The sequence below is a fragment of the Rana temporaria genome, chromosome 3 (genome assembly GCF_905171775.1).
Source record: "Rana temporaria chromosome 3, aRanTem1.1, whole genome shotgun sequence".
NCBI classification, from domain to species: domain Eukaryota; kingdom Metazoa; phylum Chordata; class Amphibia; order Anura; family Ranidae; genus Rana; species Rana temporaria.
Window position 1 is genome coordinate 49,341,368 of NC_053491.1, and position 22,477 is coordinate 49,363,844.

Here is a 22,477-nt window from a genome sequence, read left to right on the forward strand (position 1 = left end):
AGTTTAGTATACAGTATGTGTCATTTCTCCATGGAACACAACAGTGGCCCAGATTCAAGAAGCACTTGCGCCCGCGCAACCATAGGTTACGCAGCGCAAGTGCTTACTTGCTCCGGTGTAACGAGTGCTCCTGATTCAGGAACCTTGTTACACCGACTGCAGGCTAAAATCTGCGCGGCATAAGGCTCTTATGCCTCGCAGATTTTAGGCTGCATTCTTGCGGGGGCCGCTAGGGGGCGCTCTCATTGTGTATCAGCGTGTAGTATGCAAATTGCATACTAACACTGATTCACAAGCTTGCGCGGGCCCTGCGCAAGCCAGGTACGGAGTTTCCGTACGGCTACTTTTAGCGCAAGGCTGCCCCTTCTAATAGTAGGGGCAGCCAATGCTAAAGTATAGCCGGCCTTCCCACGCCGTGAAATTTGAATTTCACGGCATTTGCGTAAGTGAAACGTGAATGGCGCTGGACGCCATTCACGTTCACTTAGAAGCAAATGACGTCCTTGCGACGTCATTTGCCGCAATGCACGTCGGGAAAGTTTCCCGACGGAGCATGCGCTGTACACTCGGCGCGGGAGCGCGCCTAATTTAAATGATTCCCGCCCCCGGCGGGATCATTTAACTTGCGCGCGCTTACGCCGGGCAAATTTTGCCGGCGCGCCCTCGCAATTCACGGAGCTACTGCTCCGTGAATCGAGGGCAGCGCAAAATATTTGCGGGGGCGCAGGGCAAAATCGTTGCCCTGCTCCCCCGCAAATATCGCGCAATTCTACTTGAATCTGGGCCAGTATTTACAGCAACTGCTTGAAAGTGAGATGCTATAGCGAATTATACAATGGTGTCATTTACAGCTGTACATGGCATAGATAGATAGATAGATAGATAGATAGATAGATAGATAGATAGATAGATACAGTAGGTGAACCCGATTTTGTGTCAATCTCGCTCTCTTTCTCGGCGAGATTGAGCACCTACGAGCCCCATCGCGGGAGCCAGCGCCGAGCTGGCTTGCCGCGATGGAGACAGAGACGTCATAGAAGCGACGGGAGATCCGACTTGGATTCCCGCCAATTCTACACGTGTGCGGCGTTTGTTATGAATCCTGAGGGGGAAGTCCCCGCCGGATTTTAAATAAAAATCCGGCATGGGTTCCCCCCTCAGGAGCATACCGGGCCCTTAGGTCTGTTATGGGTTGTAAGGAGAGCCCCCCTACGCCGAAAAAAAACGACGTAGGGGGTCCCCCTACAATCCATACCAGACCCGTATCCAAAGCACGCTACCCGGCCAGCCAGGAAGGGAGTGGGGACGAGCGAGCGCCCCCCCCTCCTGAGCCGTACCAGGCTGCATGCCCTCAACATGGGGGGGTTGGGTGCTCTGGGGCAGGGGGGCGCACTGCGGCCCCCCCACCTCAGAGCACCCTGTCCCCATGTTGATGAGGACAGGGCCCCTTCCCGACAACCCTGGCCGTTGGTTGTCGGGGTATGCGGGCGGGAGGCTTATCGGAATCTGGGAGCCCCCTTTAATAAGGGGGCCCCCAGATACCGGCCCCCCACCCTAAGTGAATGAGTATGGGGTACATCGTACCCCTACCCATTCACCTGCAAGAAAAGTGGTAAAAACACAAATAAACCACACAGGGTATTAAAATATTTTATTAGTCTGCTCCGGAGGCCCCCCCTGTCTTCTTTATTAGCTCTTTTACCAGGGGGAGCTTCTTCTTTGACGTCTTCGGGTTGGTGGGGGCCGCCGTCTGGTTCTCTTCCACCGCCGGGGGGGGGTCGCTTTTAAAAAAGCCCCCACCCCCCGGCGGGTTTCCTCCGGCGTCTTCGGCGGGGGGGCTTCTTCTTCCGCTATCCCGACGGGTCTTCTCCGCTATCCGGGGGGTCTCCTTCTATGTTCGCCGCTCTCCGCTGTTGACTCGGCGCACCCCGGTTCTTCGTCTCGCTGTCCGGTCTCTTCTTCCGTGCTGTACGTCTTCTTCGCCTTCCGTGCTGTGAGTTCTTCTTCCGCGCTGTGACGTCATGTTCTTCACTTCTCTTCTTCTCCCGATGTTGACACGTCGCCTTTCCTCGCTGCAATGACGGGTGCGCGGCTTGCATCGGACCTATATAGGCCTCACAGTCCCATCATGCTCTGTACCTACCCATGTGATACCTACCCACGTGGGTAGGTATCACATGGGTAGGTACAGAGCATGATGGGACTGTGAGGCCTATATAGGTCCGATGCAAGGCGCGCATCCGTCATTTCAGCGAGAAGGACCGGCGTGTCAACATCGGGAGAAGAAGAGAAGTGAAGAACATGACGTCACAGCGTGGAAGAAGAACTCACAGCACGGAAGGCGAAGAAGACGTACAGCACGGAAGAAGAGACCGGACAGCGAGACGAAGAACCGGGGTGCGCCGAGTCAACAGCGGAGAGCGGCGAACATAGGAGACCCCCCGGATAGCGGAGAAGACCCGTCGGGATAGCGGAAGAAGAAGCCCCCCCGCCGAAGACGCCGGAGGAAACCCGCCGGGGGGGTGGGGGCTTTTTTAAAAGCGACCCCCCCCGGCGGTGGAAGAGAACCAGACGGCGGCCCCCACCAACCCGAAGACGTCAAAGAAGAAGCTCCCCCTGGTAAAAGAGCTAATAAAGAAGACAGGGGGGGCCTCCGGAGCAGACTAATAAAATATTTTAATACCCTGTGTTTTTTATTTGTGTTTTTACCACTTTTCTTGCAGGTGAATGGGTAGGGGTACGATGTACCCCATACTCATTCACTTAGGGTGGGGGGCCGGTATCTGGGGGCCCCCTTATTAAAGGGGGCTCCCAGATTCCGATAAGCCTCCCGCCCGCATACCCCGACAACCAACGGCCAGGGTTGTCGGGAAGGGGCCCTGTCCTCATCAACATGGGGACAGGGTGCTCTGAGGTGGGGGGGCCGCAGTGCGCCCCCCTGCCCCAGAGCACCCAACCCCCCCATGTTGAGGGCATGCAGCCTGGTACGGCTCAGGAGGGGGGGGGGGGCGCTCGCTCGTCCCCACTCCCTTCCTGGCTGGCCGGGTAGCGTGCTTTGGATACGGGTCTGGTATGGATTGTAGGGGGACCCCCTACGTCGTTTTTTTTCGGCGTAGGGGGGCTCTCCTTACAATCCATAACAGACCTAAGGGCCCGGTATGCTCCTGAGGGGGGAACCCATGCCGGATTTGTATTTAAAATCCGGCGGGGACTTCCCCCTCAGGATTCATAACAAACGCCGCACACGTGTAGAATTGGCGGGAATCCAAGTCGGATCTCCCGTCGCTTCTATGACGCGCTTGCTGGGATGTGCTGTCACTATTCCAGTGAGTGCGAGGTGTCGGCGAGATCTCGGCACCATGTCGCCGAGAATCAGCGCGATGCTGTCGTGCTAAAAACACAATATCACAAACACCTACTGTAGATAGATACAGTAGATAGATAGTTTGTTTTGGTAGAAAGTTGTAACACGTTGCTTTCATTTGGACCTTTTAACTGAAATTCATTCACTGACCTGTCTGTATTCTTTCCCCAGAATCACTTATTCTATGTTTTGAACTACATGAGAGGAGGAGATCTGATTAACATGTTGGAGACCATGGGCATGTTGGACTACTCGATCCCATTTGAGCTCCCCATGCTCAAACTCCTGGCAGCGGAGCTTGTTTGTGGTCTGCAGCACCTGCATTCCAGAGGCATCGTTCACAGGTAAATAGAACATTCTTCAATCATTTTACAATTCACCCACCCCCTAACCCCCCAAATGAATGAATGGTTCAGCTGCTGTAGATCCATCTATTCATGAGTTACTATAATTCTTCTCCTTCCTCTGTTGTAAGCGGAAGGGAAGCGATTAACAATGTGGTCATCACAGCGATCACAAGGTACTAAGCTGTTCAGATCAGCTCTGCGCCTTGGGCCGGATTCAGATAGAGATACGACGGCGTATCTCCTGATACGCCGTCGTATCTCTGAGTTCCGTCGGTCGGATCTATGCGACTGATTCATAGAATCAGTTACGCATAAATCTCCCTAAGATCCGCCAGGTGTAAGTGACTTACACCGTTGGATCTTAGGCTGCAATCTCCCGCTGGCCGCTAGGTGGCGTTTTGTTTTTTACACGCGACGAATATGCAAATGAGGATTTCCGCCGATTCAGAAATGAACGCCCGCCCGTCGCTTTTTTTTTACGTCGCTTGCGTTCGGCTTTTTCCGGCGTATAGTTACCCCTGCTATGTGAGGGGTATCCTATGTTAAGTATGGCCGTCGTTCCCGCGCAGTTTTGAATTTTTACGTCGTTTGCGTAAGTCGATTCAGAATACGGCCGGACGCAAGTTACGCTCACGCCGAAACCAATGACGTCCTAGCGACGTCATTTGGAGCAATGCACGCTGGGAAAAATCGTGGACGGCGCATGCGCTGTTGGATCGGCGAGGGGACGCGCCTGATTTAAATTGTAGACGCCCCCTAGCCGCGGAATTTGAATTCCGCCGGGGGATTTACGATACGCCGCCGCAAGTTTTGAGGCAAGTGCTTTCTGAGTTAAGCACTTGCCTCAAAAACTTGCGCCGGCGGATCGTAAATCAGATAGGTTAAGCGGATCTAAAGATCCGCTAACCTATCTGAATCTGGCCCACTGTGTCTGTGTACTGAGCTGTACAAGCATGGCTCGGTGCACCGTGGTTAGAGGGCACAACAGCTGCCCAAAGGTGTTGTATATAAACAGCCCAGTAGTGGTCTGTACGGTGGAAGGTAAGTGGTTAATGACAGCACAGCTCATTTAGTGCAATCAGTTCATGAAAGATATGTCTGTATCCTGAATCGTATCAAGCTGTGCATTGTTGATCCCTCTGTGGATCAGTTATGTTGTTGTATATGGGGGATAATTGTCTGAACTGCAGGCCTAACACTTTTTCTTCTCCACAGGGACATCAAGATTGATAATATTCTTATAGACAGAAACGGTCATGTGAAGATTGCGGATTACGGCAACGCAGTAACCAACGTGTATGGATTCAACATGGTGACAGAATACCTTGGATTTATGCTACATGGGGCTCCAGAAGTAAGTAAATGAACATTTATATGCTTTTATAATATGCACACAGCAATTATCTATCATAATAGTCCTGAAGAAACCTGTATAAATATGGCAATAAAAAAACAGTCTCAGCTGAGGGTCCCATTTGGCACTAAAGAAAGCCACGACTCCCAGCAGCAGTGCTAGTTCCAAAGCAAATAAGTCCCTAGTGTGGCCTTCCCTGGTCTACCTTTTGGAGGTAGAATAATCACAGCTCTCAGGACTAAGATTCATTTTCAGCTGGGACAAGTTTAATCCACAGGGATAGGTTCTCTTTAATGGACCAACAACTGGGAGACATAAAAGAAAGTAAATAACTGCTTTAACTGGACTGTAGAAATCTCCTATTTGATTGTGTTCTGCAATTGAAAGTTTAGCTCAGGAATCACATAGTTGCCAACATTTGAAAAAAAAATTCCAGGGACACTTTGCAGCACAGCTATTAATTAATTACCACCAGAGCTTTTTTTCTCAGAAAATAGGTGCAGGAACTCAACCACGACCCCGTTCAGATTGCACAAACAGTAGAAGGGTGTTAAAGGGGCATTAAACACCAGGATTGCATTACATACAGAGTGCAGAGCTCAGGGGGTTACACACAGAGTGCAGAGCTGTCACTTGTAAACACAGAAACCAGACTTCTGTGTTTACAAGTGATTGTGGTGAGCAGGCGCCAAAGGGTCTGAGCCAAAGGTGGTGGAACTGAGTTCCCCCAAGTTCCCCCTGAAAAAAAGCCCTGATTACCACACTCACTTCCCCGAAGCTCCACCCACTCCGCAGTATGTACAGGAGAGGAGGAGTGCAGAGGGTATGATGGGGGCAGTATGTACAGGAGAGGAGGAGGAGTGCAGAGGGTATGATGGGGGCAGTATGTACAGGAGAGGAGGAGGAGTGCAGAGGGTATGATGGGGGCAGTGTGTACAGGAGAGGAGGAGGAGTGCAGAGGGTATGATGGGGGCAGTGTGTACAGGAGAGGAGGAGGAGTGCAGAGGGTATGATGGGGGCAGTATGTACAGGAGAGGAGGAGGAGTGCAGAGGGTATGATGGGGGCAGTACCTACAGGAGAGGAGGAGGAGTGCAGAGGGTATGATGGGGGCAGTATGTACAGGAGAGGAGGAGGAGTGCAGAGGGTATGCTGGGGCAGTATGTACAGGAGAGGAGGAGGAGTGCAGAGGGTATGCTGGGGCAGTATGTACAAGAGAGGAGGAGGAGTGCAGAGGGTATGATGGGGGCAATATGTACAAGAGAGGAGGAGGAGTGCAGAGGGTATGATGGGGGCAGTATGTACAGGAGAGGAGGAGGAGTGCAGAGGGTATGATGGGGGCAGTATGTACAGGAGAGGAGGAGGAGTGCAGAGGGTATGATGGGGGCAGTATGTACAGGAGAGGAGGAGGAGTGCAGAGGGTATGATGGGGGCAGTATGTACAGGAGAGGAGGAGGAGTGCAGAGGGTATGATGGGGGCAGTATGTACAGGAGAGGAGGAGGAGTGCAGAGGGTATGCTGGGGCAGTATGTACAGGAGAGGAGGAGTGCAGAGGGTATGATGGGGCAGTATGTACAGGAGAGGAGGAGGAGGAGTGCAGAGGGTATGCTGGGGCAGTATGTACAGGAGAGGAGGAGGAGTGCAGAGGGTATGCTGGGGCAGTATGTACAGGAGAGGAGGAGTGCAGAGGGTATGATGGGGCAGTATGTACAGGAGAGGAGGAGGAGTGCAGAGGGTATGCTGGGGCAGTATGTACAGGAGAGGAGGAGGAGTGCAGAGGGTATGCTGGGGCAGTATGTACAGGAGAGGAGGAGGAGTGCAGAGGGTATGCTGGGGCAGTATGTACAGGAGAGGAGGAGGAGGAGTGCAGAGGGTATGCTGGGGCAGTATGTACAGGAGAGGAGGAGGAGTGCAGAGGGTATGCTGGGGCAGTATGTACAGGAGAGGAGGAGGAGGAGTGCAGAGGGTATGCTGGGGCAGTATGTACAGGAGAGGAGGAGGAGTGCAGAGGGTATGTTGGGGCAGTATGTACAGGAGAGGAGGAGTGCAGAGGGTATGATGGGCACAGTTAGTACAGGAGAGGAGGTTGGAGGGTATGGCGGTGGCAGTATGGGGAGGGATTTCTTGTTGTGTCTATGGCAGGGATCCTCAAACTACGACCCTCCAGCTGTTATAGAACTGCACATCCCATGAAGCATTGTAACACACTGACATTCACAGACATGACTAGGCATGATGGGAATTGTAGTTCTTGAACAACTGGAGGGCCGTAGTTTGAAGACCCATGGTCTATGGGGTAATCAGGAAGTGATTTTGGGAAGATAAGGGAAGGAAAGTGACCATGGAAGGATGTCCCTCAGCTGGGGGGGGGGGGTAGGAAGCAGCTTGGAGTGATGTCTGTATGATGTGATCTGGGGGTGATGCAACCTGGGGGCAGTATGTACAGGAGAGGGGGACTGAGAAGTGGTCAGATAGCGATAATGGTCAGATATAATTAAAAAAAAACTCATCCACTAAAAACATTTAAAACAATGAATCCTACAACAGTACTAGATGTAAGTACAGATCTATGTAATCCAGTTTATAGCACTCTGTATCCAATCCAATTGCTCAGACTAGATAATGTGGAGTCATTTATAGCCATTCATGTAACTTGTGTATATATATATATATATATATATATATATATATATATATATATATATATATATATGTGGTGAGTTCACACTTCTGATTGTACATGTATACAGGTTCTGAGTCTGTACAATGAGAAGTGTGAACTCACCACATACACACACAGGTTACATGAATGGCTATAAATGACCCCACATTATCTAGTCTGAGCAATTGGATTGGATGATGTTTGCACAGACTGTTCATGCTTAGAAGTGATTTGTCAAAATGTGTTTGGGCTGCAGACCTCACCCTGCCCCCCTCCCCCACACTCAAACTCACTATCTTCCCCGATTCTTCTCCTAAGAAAAAATCTCCTTGAAAGTGTGTACTACTACTATCCACCCTAGGAAACTTCTCCCAGAAAAGTTCAGCTCACTCACCTCCTCCCTTCCTCTGGCCAGCCGACAGGAGCTACAGTGAGCTCCGCCTCCCAGGTCTCACAGCACACCGCGCTGCTGATTGGAGGGGGAGGCTGAGATAACAAGAACCCCGCACAGCACGAGACTGGGAGGAGGGGAGGGGACAGAAAGGAGCTTTGCATCCCAAACACACACCGCAGGCTCAGGTCCCTGCTGAGACCCAGAAGCCCCACCTGCCTTCCCCAATAGCCGGGACAAGTCCCGGCAGGCTAAATTAGCCGGGACTAGGTCCTATTTGACGGGACTGTCCCTTTAAAAACGGGACAGTTGGCAAGTATGGAATCATCCAGCCCTGAGGGTCCTGTCCAGTTACCACCCAGTCCTGGGTGACCCATCTCTTTGTTTAGGATTATTTGAAATTCATATATTATGTATCCCTGATATCATTATTCTTAATATAAATCTGTCAGGATAAAAATCACTCTCGTCAGTTTGGCAAGGGTCATAGAATTGTACTTATAGCTCTGTGTGTACAGACAGTGTGTAATTAGGGTGACCACGTGTCCCGGATTGCCCGGGACAGTCCCGCATTCTGCAGGTCTGTCCCGGGCATCTTCACTCTGGGACAATACAGTGTCCCGGAATGAAACTGACATAGGTCCAAGCATAAACCCCTAAGAGCTTAAGATGTGACACCCCCCCCAACTAATGACGAACTACAGGTCCCAGCATGAACCCCTCAGAGCTGAAGATGTGACCCCCACCCTCAAATAGTGAAAAACTACAGGTCCCAGCATAGATCTGTGAAATCTATGGGATCACACTCTAGATCTCACGGGTTCATGCTGAGATCTAAGGTCACACCCTTAGATCACACCCTTAGATCTCAGGGATTCATGCTGGGACAGGTAGTGCTTTACTTTGGGGGGTGTGACCCCCTGTGAAATCTATGGGATCACACCCTTAGATCTCAGGGGTTCATGCTGGGTGTTGTAGGCTTTCAAATTTGGAGGGGGTCACATCTTTAGATATTATGTGACCCCCAAAAGTGAAGGACTACAGGTCCCACCATGAACCCCTCAGAGCTGAAGATGTAACCGCCCCCCCAACCAGTGAAGAACTACAGGTCCCAGGATGAACCAGTGAAATCTATGGGTCCACAAAAAAAGGTATAAAAAAATATATTTTTTTAGGAAGGGGGGTGTCCCTGAATGGCAGTTTGGAAATGTGGTCACCCTATGTGTAATGCCTCGTTCATGTCGGCTCCACATAGAGGTTGGATGATTCTAAATGACCTAAATTATACATTTAATTTAAAATTTCTGGGTGGAGCCTTTTTCTAAATGATGCTGCTGCTTTCCAGTCTGATTTATCACTCTAATCCTTCTCTCTCTCCCCGATTTTCCCACAGATGATGTTCGAACTTCCGTATGATGGAGCCGTGGATTACTTTGCATTGGGGGTCTTCCTATTTAGGCTAATCTTTCCTTTACCCCTCTATAATGGCCGTTACGGTAATCCAAAAAACATAATGTATGAAGTGCCATGCTACCCAGACGACGCTGACCCCGACCTCAAGGACCTTCTGGAAAAGGTACGTAGTGACAGTCCAAGTGGGACAGGTAAAGTAGATATATAGGCTCAGCCAAGGAGCCAGTGTGCTTTATAAATAGGATTGGAACTTCACTTGCTTTGGGACTGAAAAAAAGTGAAGCCCCATTCATTCTAATGATTGTAAAAAATAAAGGCCCGGATTCACGTCGAGCCGCGTAAAATTGTGCGGGCGTAACGTATCTGATTTACGTTACCCCTCCGCAACTTACACGGGCAAGTGCTGTATTCTCAAAGCACTTGCTCCGTAAGTTGCGGCGGCGTAGCGTAAATCGCCCGGCGTAAGCCCGCCTAATTCAAATCAGATCAGATCAGGGGGGCGTGTTTTATGCAAAACTACTGTGACCCGACGTGATTGACGTTTTTGCGGAACGGCGCATGCGCCGTCCGTGGAATTTCCCAGTGTGCATTGCTCCAAAGTACGCTGCAAGGACGTCATTGGTTTCGACGTGAACGTAAATGACGTCCAGCCCCATTCACGGACGACTTACGCAATCAACGTAACTTTTTCAAATTTCGATGGGGAACGACGGCCATACTTAACATTGGCTGCGCCTCATATAGCAGGGGCAACTTTACGCCGGGAAAAGCCTAACGTAAACGTCGTAACTTTACTGCGTCGGCCGCGCGTACGTACGGGAATTCGCGTATCTAGCTAATTTGCATACTCGACGCGGAATTCGACGGAAGCGCCACCTATCGGTCAAAAAAAATAATGCAGTTTAGATCCGACGGCTTAAGAGACTTACGCCTGTCGGATCTAATGGATATCTATGCGTAACTGATTCTAAGAATCAGTCGCATAGATACGACGGCGCAACGCAGAGATATGACGGCGTATCTGGAGATACACCGTCATATCTCGGTTGTGAATCTGGGCCATTGTGTCATGTGACAGCACTCATATCCTATGATTACGCATTATTTGCAGCATTATGCAGAGAAAATACTGCAGACTCCACATGGCGGTCAGCATTGTATTAATAGGATGTACATTACCTGCGCCGTGTGGAGTATTTCCTGCGATGTGCGGAGAGTGAAGGCCACAGGACTGTATAAATAGACTTCTTAGCAATGTTATGCCATAGCTGTCATCTCATGTTTTTCTATTTTCCCCCCACAGCTCCTGTGTAAAGATCCATGCAGGCGCAATGATTTCATTGCCGACATACAAGATCATCCATTTTTCAACGGAATAAACTGGAAGGAACTGGAAGCGGGGGAGGCACCCCCTCCTTTTTCCGTACAAAGGAAGGTAAGTAAAACAATCTGAGCAGTGTGTTTATGTGCGGTCCACCAACCTGTCATTGTACACAGATGTGACCAATCATGACACTTTTAGTGGGGGGTGTTTATAGAGGAAACAATATACTGTGTAGTGCAAGTGCAGTTGCTCTAGATCTGAGGGAAAGCTCTGCTGATTTCTATCATCCAATCATGTGCAAGCAAAAAATTCGTTTTTTTTTCCTCGCAAGCGATTGGGTATTCTTTGTTAAGTGAAGCTTTACCTCATTTACTAAGCTCTGAAGCAAGTGCACTTGCCGTACACAGAATACTTGCGTTACTAAATCAACCCCAATTTGTAAAGCTGTGAATGTAAGGCCCCGTACACACGACCAAACATGTATGCTGAAACTGGTCCGCGGGTTTCAGCATACATGTTCGGTCGTGTGTAGGCGCGAGCGGGCCGAATTCCAGCAAACATTTGCCCGCCGGGCCTTTTCCTAGCAAACAAATATTTCTGGACGTGTTTTAAAACCGTCCGCTGGAATCCTGCCCGCTCGGACATGTACGGTCGTCAGTACAGACCTACCGTACATGTCCGAGCGCCCGCCGTCCCTCGCATGCGTCGAATGACTTCGACGCATGCGTGGAAGCCTTTAAATGGCAGGCCCGCCCACGTCGCCGCATCATCGCCGCCGCGACGACGCGGACACGCCCCGCGTAGTGTTTACGCGCGGACTTCTGTACGATGGTTAGTACAACCATCGTACAGAAGCCCTCTGGCAGGCATGTCCAGTGAAAACGGTCCGACGGACCGCTTTCATCGTACATGTTTGCTCGTGTGTACCGGGCCTTAAGCTAGCAACTGGCAGATCTCTGTCTGACTCTCAATCTGAAGACTCAGGAGAAGTGAATAAAGTGAGATTAGGGGAGAAATATAAACTATTCAGAAGTGAGTTTGCACAATTCTAATAGTGAAAATCCTCATCTTTACTTATGCACAGTGCTGACTGCTATTTGACATCTCACAGAGGTCATAGGGGCATGTCTTCTAATAAAAATTAGTAGTGGATCTCATGGCTTTCTTTTTCTTTTCTTTTTTTTAGGGATTCAGAAACTTAACAAGAGAGACGATAAAACCGGAAGACCTGATGAACAACATAGATAAATGGGGAATACCTATAAAACCCATTTCAGCTGAGAAACAGAAGATGTTTGATGGCTTTTCCTTTGTCAGTGATGAATGGAAAGCCATGCAGAAGCTGAAGTGAAGCCAAACACACCAGGTTGTTGGGATCTGGGTAGAGGAGAGGGGGTTGTGCTAGGAGGAGGGATTAGGGGGGTTCTGCTAGGAGGGCTATTTTAGGGGGGGCGGTGCAAGGAGATAGGATTAGGGAGGGTTTGTGCTATGGAGGCGATTTGGAAAGATTTGTGCTAGGTGGGGGGCCTAGCGCTCTTTCTAAATCATCTATAACCACGTGCCAGAATGGGAATTTGAGTAAAGGCGGGTGGGTTGTGCTGGTAGGAGGTATTGAGGGGTTGTGCTAGGAGTTTTTTTTTTTGGGGGGTGTGTGAAAGAAGGAGCGATAGGGTGAGCTGTGCTAGGAGATTAGGGAGGGTTTGTGCTATGGAGGCGATTTGGAAAGGTTTGTGCTAGGTGGGGGGCCTAGCGCCCTTTGTAAATCATCTATAACCATGTGCCAGACTGGGAATTTTATTAGAGGTAGGTGGGTTGTGCTAGGAGGAGGTATTAGGGGGGTTGTGCTAGGAGGGTTATATTAAGCAGCCAAAACGAGTACTGCCTAGTTATTCGTTGTCAGCGGTTGGAAGATCTGATATCTATATTCAGTCTGGGAGGAGGCGGTTTATGACGAAAGCACTCAAGTGAAAAAGTGGGATGTTTTAAGGGGGACATTTGTGCTATAAGGGGGATTTGGGGGGTGAGTTACAACCTGTTTTTTAGGGCTTCTCCACACCAGTGCGGTAACAGGTGTGAAATTGCACATTTTTCTGTACCGTACAAAAATGTACTGCCTTTTGCAGACACACATGGGTGCCATTATTAAGTTTGTACAATCACTGAAGAAAAAACAGCAAGTGAGATAAAGCCAGAAAAACAAAAATGGAAACAGGATAGGGAAAAGGGGAGAGGGAAGGGAAAGAGAAGGAAAGAAAAGAAGACAGTGGGGGAGGAGAAAGCTGCTGGAGACAAGGTAGGGTAGCTTAGTGTAGTTAGTGTAGTTCCTGCCCTAGAAGAGTCTACCTTGCCGTGGTGGGCAGGCTTGGAATCTCTTGGTCAAAAGTGTGTCAGCGAATGGGTGAGAGGATCACTAGAGCTTCACTTCTGGCCAATTGATTTTACCAAAGGACTCTTGGTTTAATCAGCGTATATATAGTTGGAATAGGAAAAAATGTGTATAGGTCCATAATTATACTTTCATTAACACAATAAAAATTTGGTATATTTACATTTGAATTGCTTCCTCTTTTATTTAATCCTTTTATGACCGGGGGTCAATACCACTTGGATGCACAGGCCACATTTCCAAGGCTGGAAGGGGCTCTATGGCTACTTCTTCCACTTCTGGTGTGTGTAGGGATGTGTAATAGGTGTTTATGTATTAACATGTGTCCTAATCATGTATATATGTATGTACTCACAGGATATATGATTAAATCCTGTTATGAAACATTCCCCTTAACTAGGAAAAGATATCAAATTCTCAGGGAATTTTATATTAATTTTTAATAAATGTTATATTCCTTCACATTCCCCTCACAAAATATATAGGAAATTCTCTCCTATTATCCAGAGGATCTGCTCTATTCAGAAGTGTTTTTCTGCCAAAGACACCAGGTTGTTGAGATCTGGGTAGAGGTGGGTGGGTTGTGCTAGGGGGGTTATTTTAGGGGGGGGGGGGGTGAAAGAAGGAGCGATAGGGTGAGCTGTGCTAGGAGATAGGATAAGGGAGGGTTTGCGCTAGGGAGGAGATTTCGAAAGATTTTTGCCAGGAGGGGGACCTAGCGCTCTTTCCAAACCATCTACAACCATGTGCTAGAAGGGGAATTTGTGAAGAGGTGGGTGGGTGGTGCTAGGAGGAGCTATAGGGGGGGTTGTGCTAGGAAGGTTATTTGGGGGGGGGGGTGCTAGGAGGAGGGACAGGGTGGGCTGTGCTAAGAGATGGGATTTGGGAGGGTTTGTGCTAGGAAGGTGATTTGGGAGGGTTTGTGAGTGAGTCAGAACTTGTATAGTGCTGCAAATGCAAACTAAATCGCCTCAAGGCGCTTTGCATCCAGAGTCGTCCTGATCCTTTCAGAAGAAGTGGGTCTTAAGTTTTTTCCTGAAGACGCAACGGTTTTCTTCCATGCGGATGATCGTTGGTAGCGTGTTCCACAGCTGTGGCCCTTGAACTACAAACCTTTATTATCCTTTAGATTGGTAGCGGGTCTTGGGAATGCAGAGCAGGTTTTGATTTGTCGACCGAAGGGCGCGACCAGGGTTGTAGTTTTATTTTCTCGCATAGGTATTGCAGGACTTTTCCTTGTGTGCATTTGTGAGTGAAGCAGAGGGTCTTGAATGTGACCCGATCCTTTACGGTTAGTCAATGAAGAGACATTAGGGACGGGGTGATAGATTCCCATGTTTTTTTTCCCATTATCAGTCTGGCTGCTGTATTCTGGACGACTTGTAGACGCGAAATCTGGTATTTTGGTAGTCCGAGGTAGAGGGAGTTTGCGTAATCGAGTCGAGAATTAATGATTGTTCCAACTACTACTGCTGTGTCCTCTTCCGGGATGAAGGGGATGAGTCTACGTAGCAGGCGGAGAAGATGGTGGGATCCGCTGACTACTGATCCTATTTGTGCGTCCATGGTCATGCCGAATCAAAGATTACTCCGAGGCTTTTGACTTTAGCGCTTGGGGCGATGGTTTGTCCAAGGATGGTGGGTGGTGTGCCTGTTGTCCTAGAGTTTTTATTTCAGTTTGCGTGGAGAAAGAGAAATTCTGTTTTGGATCCATTAAGTTTGAGGGAACTCTCCGCCATCCAATTGTCGATCAGTAAGAGACAATTTTCTAGTGCGCGGTATTGGTCTTTTTTTCCGGTGATGTGAAGGTAGAGTTGGGTGTCATCAGCGTAGGAGTGATAGAGCAGGTCCTGTTTGCTGATGATATTGAGGAGTTGGCGGAGGTAGATGTTGAAGAGCATGGGCGACAAGGGTGATCCTTGAGGGACTCCGCATGTAATTGTACGTGCTAGGATTGGGGACCTTGTGCTTTTTCCAAACAATCTACAGTCATGTGTTAGAAAGAGGGGATTGGGATTGAAGGGTGTGTGCCAAGAGAGGGGATTGGAGGGTTGTTCTATTAGGGATTTGGGAGGGTTTGTGCTAGTACTCTTTCCCAACCATCTACAACCATGTGACAGCATGAGGAGAGGAGAGAGCCGGTAACTGGCTAGTGTGAAAGGAGACATCTGCACCGATGATCAACAGTGCTGACCCCAACAGTGCTGTCTCATTAGGGAAGGGGAAAAATTACCTGTTTGCAAAATGTTATAGCAGAAACTAATAAAAAACATTAAAGATTTTGAAAAGATAGTCTTTTTGTTTGTTTGTATAGCAAATTCCACCAAAAGAAAGCTCCATTTGTGTAATTTTTTTTTATAAAAATATCATATGGGTACAGTGCTGCATGACCGCGCAATTGTCATTCAAAGTGCGACAGCACTGAAAGCTGAAATTGGCCTGGGCAGGAAGGGGTAAAAGTGACCACCTCGCAGACCCACTGGTCGGAGAGCAGGGAGGTCCACCGAGCCATGAACCTGCAAAGCCGTCCCCCCACCCATGAGTCGGGCGTGGGCAAAACTTCATGCAGTGGCGGGTTTGGATGCCGTTTTGTTCGGCTTACGCACCCAGGGACGTTTCTGTCCCCCAGCTGAGCCTTTGTCAGCCTGGTAGGGTCTACCCGTGGGCCCTGACTGACGAAAATACCGCTTCTGCGTGGGAAAGGAAATACCTGCCTTATGGCATGGCTCCTTCCCCTTGGTGGACTGAGGGAGGAGAGTGCTCTTACCTCCAGTGACATCCTTAATAATGTCGTCCAGCGAGGTACCAAAAAGTCTCCCACCTTTGAAGGGTAAATCTGCCAAGGCTTTTTTCAGCAGACCAGCATTTCAGTGAAATCACAAAATGGCCGCCAGACGCCTCAGGGATAAAAGGGCGCGACCACAAGAAAATGACCGGCCGCAATAACCACCTGCACCATAGCGCGGCCACGACAAAATGGCCGCCAATGGGAACTTCAATTGTAATCAGCAGGCATGCTAAAAATGGCACCAGCGCCGCCAAAATGGTGGCGAAACGCCGCGATGTGGATGAGAAGTCTGAATAGGCAGAGCACACCCCCACAGAAAAAAACGGGCCCACACACCCCACAGTCCCCCATTGGGAAACAGGTCCATCCCGGTAGCAGCGACATCTGTAGAGCAGCAGAGGGAAATGTGACAGACAGCCGGTAAAGGGAGGATAGGAGAACACCCTAACCCCAGGAATGCCCAGCCGTTCCGACCCGCCGAGGCAGGAGGGTCTGTACTTATCCGTCCAATGCAAGGACTCGCTGGCGCATTTCTGACAGGCATACAACCGAGTTGGAACCCGGTCCACTGTGAGTGAGACAAAAAAACAGCCCAGTCATGTGTGGACCCTGGAGCAAAAAATCCCACCGGCCACCAGAGGAGTCATGGGGTAAGTCGTGGCCGACCCAGAGCTTAGCTAAGGTCTGCTCACGCTCGATGGCCAGACTGGGGAGACTACAAGGATCTATATATCCAGCCTGTCACCCAGCCGGCAGTTGATAGAACAATTTTAAATAAAATAAAACATTTCTTCAGGGCGCTGGCCCCAAAGGGAGCCACGTCCTTCTCCTCTGCTAGGCAGAAACAAACGGAGGCTGCATGCTGCAGGGAGGAGGGTTATGTCCGGAGAGACCGCCCCCTGAGTGGGACTGTTCAACTCTGTTAAAGTAACATGTATTTAAATATCTAACATGTTCTGCCTAGTCCTCTCCTATGAACAGGAACATAACCCATATGTCAAAACTTGTGAAGGCTGTGTCCGTCCATGGACGATAAGAGAAATGTGTTTTTGTCTCCGGTGTGTGAGAACCCCCCTGACACGACCAATAGATGAGACCCTCCCTCCAGCATGTTCACAGATCATTGTACATTGATAATGATGACCCCCGACACCTCAAAGAGTGGAGAGGAAGAATCCCTCACTTACACTGTATGTACAATCTATTGCTTCTATGGCTCATTCACAATTGTGGCATAATTTCCTTCCCTCTATAGAGATCTGTGATGATCACTTTTCAGAGGGTGGCTGGAAGGATGATCCCCCCTGCCAAATGAATGGGACCAATCCACAACTACATGGAACTCAGGCAGTAGTAGTGTGGTAGTGTGCGGGTCTCAGGGGGATACCAGCGGTGATGCTGATGAGTTGACAGATTCCTCCCAGCCTGGAAAAAAGAAGGTGCCGCCATCTAAGTGTATCAATTTGAATAATAAAAACATTCAGAAGTAAAAATAGGTTGCACTCACAAAGGTAAAGAAGAATGTGCCGGTTATCTGTCTCCTCAGGATGGTAATAACAAGCAATAGTTTCCTCCCAGCCGCCTGTCACCTGCCAGAGCCTTGAAAAGCCCCAACTATACCCACCTACATTAGACTTCATTGTGGCCCGCCCCATTCACCTACCTTGGCTTCTTCTGCAGGTTGGCGGTCGGTAATAATGCAGTTTCACCGCCATATGTGTGAATGAGGCCATGGAGACAGCTAATCACAGATCATCATCAGTCAGGCGGGGTCAGAAGTTGGGATTTGGGAAGATGGAAACACTGTCTGCCATACACAGCACCCCCATATCATACAATATGCCCCCATATCATATATTACACCCCCCCCCCATATCATGCAATACACCCCCCCCCCAATATCATGCAATACAGCCCCCCTAATTTCATACAAAACACTCGAGCTGCACAATTTTTGTTGCTTAGAAGATAGATCGCGATTCTCTCACGATTCTCGCGGCTTAACATCTTCTTTCACATTAAAACAAAAAAATGGGGCTAACTTTACTGTTTTTTTTCAAAGGGGTTGTAAAGGTAATTTCAAACTTTCAAACCCTTACAAAAGGCACTGAGGACCTTGAGGTCCAAGATTGGACGGACTCCGTCCTTCTTTGGGACCCCAAACAGATTAAAAAAAAATCCCTGAAACCTTTCGTTCAGTGGTACAGGTAAAATTACCCAGCACCTCAGCAAGTCTTGTACTGCCCCCAATAAGGCAGTCCGACGAGTCGGAAGGAGAGGAAGATTTGAGGGAAAGAATCTGTTTGGTGGACAGGAAAGAAACTCGATCTTGTACCCCGAAGTGACCACCTCGCAGACCCACTGGTCGGAGAGCAGGGAGGTCCACCGAGCTGCAAACCGCACCCCCTACCCATGAGTCGGGTGGGGGCAAAACTTCATGCAGTGGCAGGCTTGTTTGGCTTGCGCACCCATGGACACTTCTGTCCCCCAGCTGGACCTTTGTCAGCTTGGGAGGATCTACCCGTGGGCCCTGACTAACTAAAATATAGCTTCTGCATGGGAAAGGAAGGTCCCAGCTTACGGCGCGGCTCCTTCCCCTTGGTGGACTGAGGTAGAAGAGTGCTCTTACCTCCAGTGACATCCTTAATAATGTTGTCCAGCGAGGTACCAAAAAGCCGCAGGTTTGAAGTGGTTATTTTATTCAACCGAGCGACTGGGGGGGGGGTCAACAACCGGAGGAGAAGCCATTTTTTCAAGAGGCTCTCCTCAAAAGCATAATAGACCACCATGCGCTGAGAGGCCACAAAGGACTTCTGCGGCTTTTTCCATTCATTATCTATGAACTTATCAAAGAAAGACACATAGGGAAAAACTTTTACAGAGCGGTTCAATTTGTGCGACCCAAAGGAGACTGACCCCTCCGTGGATGTCTCAGCTGCACCTTCCAGCTTGAGAGAGTCCCTTACAGCATTGATAAGTGCATTACAAGTGCCCTGTCTTGCGCTAACCCGAACGAGTGTCCATGGGAACCGCAGGTGCAGGGGCACCGGTTGCTACCTCTGGCATGATTGGGGAGGAAGGGCCAGACACTGACTCCATGATACTTCCACTGACAGCCCTCAGGGACAAAGTAAAAAAACTCAATAAAGTCCACCCTCCTTGCTGCACTGACCATGGGGGGGGGTTGGGTTACCCAGGGGACTCACCACACAGCAGGACCGCCGCCCGCCTTCCGTCTGTACACAGCGTGTGTCTGAGGAAAACTGTGAGGCGAGTTGTGCTGCGCGCCATCCAGAAAGCCAGTGCTAGAGGCCAAAACCCACTCGCAAAATGGCTGCCAGATGCCTCAGAGAAAAGTGTGTGGACCACAAGAAAATGGCCGCCCGCAATACTGACCTGCACCACAGCACGGCCAGGGCAAAATGGAAAAATCAATAGAGAAAAGCAGACACACTAAAAATGGCGTTGGCGCTGCCAAAATGGCCCTGGATGAGAAGGCCGTGGCAGAGATTTCCCAGGAGACAGAGCACCCCCCCCCCACAGAAAGCGGGCCCTGACACCCCACAGCGAGCCCCGCGAGAGCAGGAGGGGAAAAGGTGACAGAGCAGGTGACAGAGCAGGGAAAGGGATGACAGGAGAACCCCCTAATCCCGGGAATGCCCAGCTGTTCCATCCTGCCGAGGCAGGAGGAACCATACTTACCGTCCTTGCGAGGACCTGCTGGTGCATCCCTGACAGGCCTACAACCGAGTAGTACAGAGTAGCTGTCGGCCCGGTCTACTGTGAGTGAGACAGCAGCAGCCCAGTCATATGTGGACCCCGGAGCATATGCTCAAAGGCCACCCCTGGAGCCATGGGGTAAGTCATGGCCGACCCAGCGCGTAGCTAAGGTCTGCTCACGCTCGATGGCCGGACAGGGGAGACTACAAGGATCTATAATTTCCAGCCTGTCACCCAGCCGGCAGTTGATAGAAGAATCACAAAAATAAAATAATAAAAAAATAAAAATGTCTTCAGGACTCTGGGCCTAAAGGGAGCCAGGTCCTACTCCTCTACTAGGCAGAAAAAACTGAGCTGCTAACTGCAGGGCGGAGGGTTATGTCCAGAGGGACCACCCCCTGGGCGGGGCTTTTTAACTCTGTTAAAGTAACATGTATTTAAATATCTAAGATGTTCTGCCTAGTTCTCTCCTATAGAACAGGAAAATATAATGCAGATGATGCAGCGCTAACAAAGTCCATATATATAAAACACCATCCGTGAGATAATGAAGTGCTGATACAATGAGGACACACAAGTGATTACGCGGGTGCGATGAACCTCCACCAGTAATAAGCAATGGCCGCTCACCTCACGTATAGGACCCTTTAATTATGGAGGGTCACATGCACATTCACCAGCAGACACTTAAAGCGGGGGTTCACCCTAAGAAATTTTTATTTTTTGTCTAACATGCCATCTAGCATACTAGCGTGAGCTACAGTATGCCTTTGTTTTATTTTTTTGCGCCGTACTCACTGTGATATCCCGGAGATAAGTTTCAGTCTAGTAGGCGTTCCTAGTCAGAGGGGAACATGATTGACGGCCGGCTATGGCGCGTCATGCCTCACGGAAATAGCCGAAATAGGACGTGGCTCTTCACGGCGCCTGCACAGTCAGCTCCGATGTCTGTGCGCAGGCGCCGTAAAGCGCCGTGAAGAGCCGAGTCCTACTCGGGAGGCGTGACGCACAATAGCTAGCCGTCAATCATTGTCCCCTCTGACTAGGAACGCCCATTCCCCTCGGGGAGCCTGAAACTTATCTCCGGGATTAAACAGTGAGTACGGCGCATTTAAAATAAATAAAGGAATACTGTAGCTCACGCTACTATGCTGTATTTCTTGCTAGAAACTTGCATCTAAGGGTGAACCACCGCTTTAAAAGAGGATCCAAATGCAATCAGGAACCAAAGGAGAAGCTAAATCAATGGCAGTATTGTTCCATGTACCATGCGATCATGTAAAAATAAAAAGGCAGAAAATAGCTGTAGCTGTGTCCGTCCATGGACGAAAAGAGACATACATTTTTCAAATCTTTCTTCTGCAGTTTAAGTTACAAAACAAGATTAGCTAGAATGTAGATTACCCTTTAGGTTGTACTGTACAACGATTGCAAACAGAAGGTATTCACTTTACTGCAAATGGGAAGCCTAAGGAAACAACAAATTAGAACTGAAGTATGCATTGTGACAGGTGAGTGTTTCGGTCTTCGGGGAGACCATCAGCCCTAATGCCAAAACACTGCGCTGGGAGTCTCATCTGCATTCCACAAACATGGATTTAAAAAAGGATGTAAACAGCAAAACAAACAAAAAAACAAAAACCTGCAAGACAAAAAGACATAATGAGCTAGTATGCATCGCATACTAGCTCATTATGAAATACTCACCTTGGAACGAAGCTGAGCGCTAGGACAGCTGACATTTTCTTCTGGGTTCGCAGGCTTCGGCGCTGTGACTGGCCGTAGCCACGATGACGTCACTCCCACTGGTCATGGCACAGGGCCCCTAAAAAACGGCACGATCAGTCGTTCCTTCAGTGCACATGTGCCGATGACGTCGGTGGCGGAGTATATAGTAAATATCTCCTAAACAGTGCAAGGAGATATTTACAGTAGCTACAGGCAAGCCTTATTATAGGATTACCTGTAGCTACAATTAAACAGGAAGGCCAATATTCTCTCTAAAAATCCGCGGGCTGCGCTTAAGGCACTTACACTCCGCTGTCCCAACTTACAGGAGCAAGTGTTGTATTCCCCAAACACTTGCTCCATAAGTTGGGACGGCGGAGTGTAAATGCCCCGGCGTAGCCTGGGGGATTTCCTAGGGGGCGGCTTGTATTCAAATTAAGCGCGCCCCCGATTCTAATGAACTGCGCATGCGCCGGGCTTCAAAAAGCCCAGTGCGCATGCTCCAGTTCTCGGCGGAAAACGTCAATGACGCCGACGTGTGCGTCATTGACGTAAAGTCGTATTCAAGAACGACTTACGGAAACGACGTACCCGACGAAAAAACACGACGCGGACCCGACGCCATCCGTAACATGGCCTACGTGGGACTTGCGGAAATTTAGTCCTCATAATAGCAGGACAAAATTTCAGCTTACGCAAACGACGTTAGCGACGGTTACGCGACGCAAACTCGTTCGGGAATCGGCGTAGAAGGATCATTTGCATACGCAAATGAGTCCTTCACGTAAATGCCATCTAGCGGCGGCCGGCGTCATTACATTTAAGATCCGCTAGTGTAAGTGACTTACAGATGGCGGATCTTAAGTGTATCTATGCGAAAATGATTCTAAGAATCAGTCGCATAGATACAGGGGCCAAAAAAGGGAGATACGATGGAGTATCCTGAGATACTCCATCGTAACTTCTATGAGAATATGGCCCGAAGACTTTACTTCCTCTTTA

The 22,477-nt window shown here is 49.3% G+C and overlaps 1 protein-coding gene across 1 annotated transcript; it reads left to right on the forward strand.

Annotated features, from left to right (window-relative positions):
- Nucleotides 1–9,492: 9,492 nt before the first annotated feature.
- On the forward strand, nucleotides 9,493–12,204 carry LOC120930340 (protein kinase C delta type-like). Its single transcript, XM_040341540.1, has 3 exons — nucleotides 9,493–9,692; nucleotides 10,833–10,964; nucleotides 12,040–12,204. Exons 1-3 carry the CDS (start codon nucleotides 9,510–9,512, stop codon nucleotides 12,202–12,204), a joined length of 480 nt encoding a protein of 159 aa, XP_040197474.1. The 5' UTR covers nucleotides 9,493–9,509.
- The last annotated feature ends 10,273 nt before the right edge of the window (nucleotides 12,205–22,477 follow it).

Excerpts from the sequence above, each read along its gene's own strand:
- LOC120930340 (XM_040341540.1), top strand. The coding sequence starts at position 9,510 with ATGATGTTCGAACTTCCGTATGATGGAGCCGTGGATTACTTTGCATTG. Across the intron at positions 9,693-10,832 it reads TCAAGGACCTTCTGGAAAAG|CTCCTGTGTAAAGATCCATG; the intron begins GTACGTAGTGAC and ends TTCCCCCCACAG. Across the intron at positions 10,965-12,039 it reads CTTTTTCCGTACAAAGGAAG|GGATTCAGAAACTTAACAAG; the intron begins GTAAGTAAAACA and ends TCTTTTTTTTAG.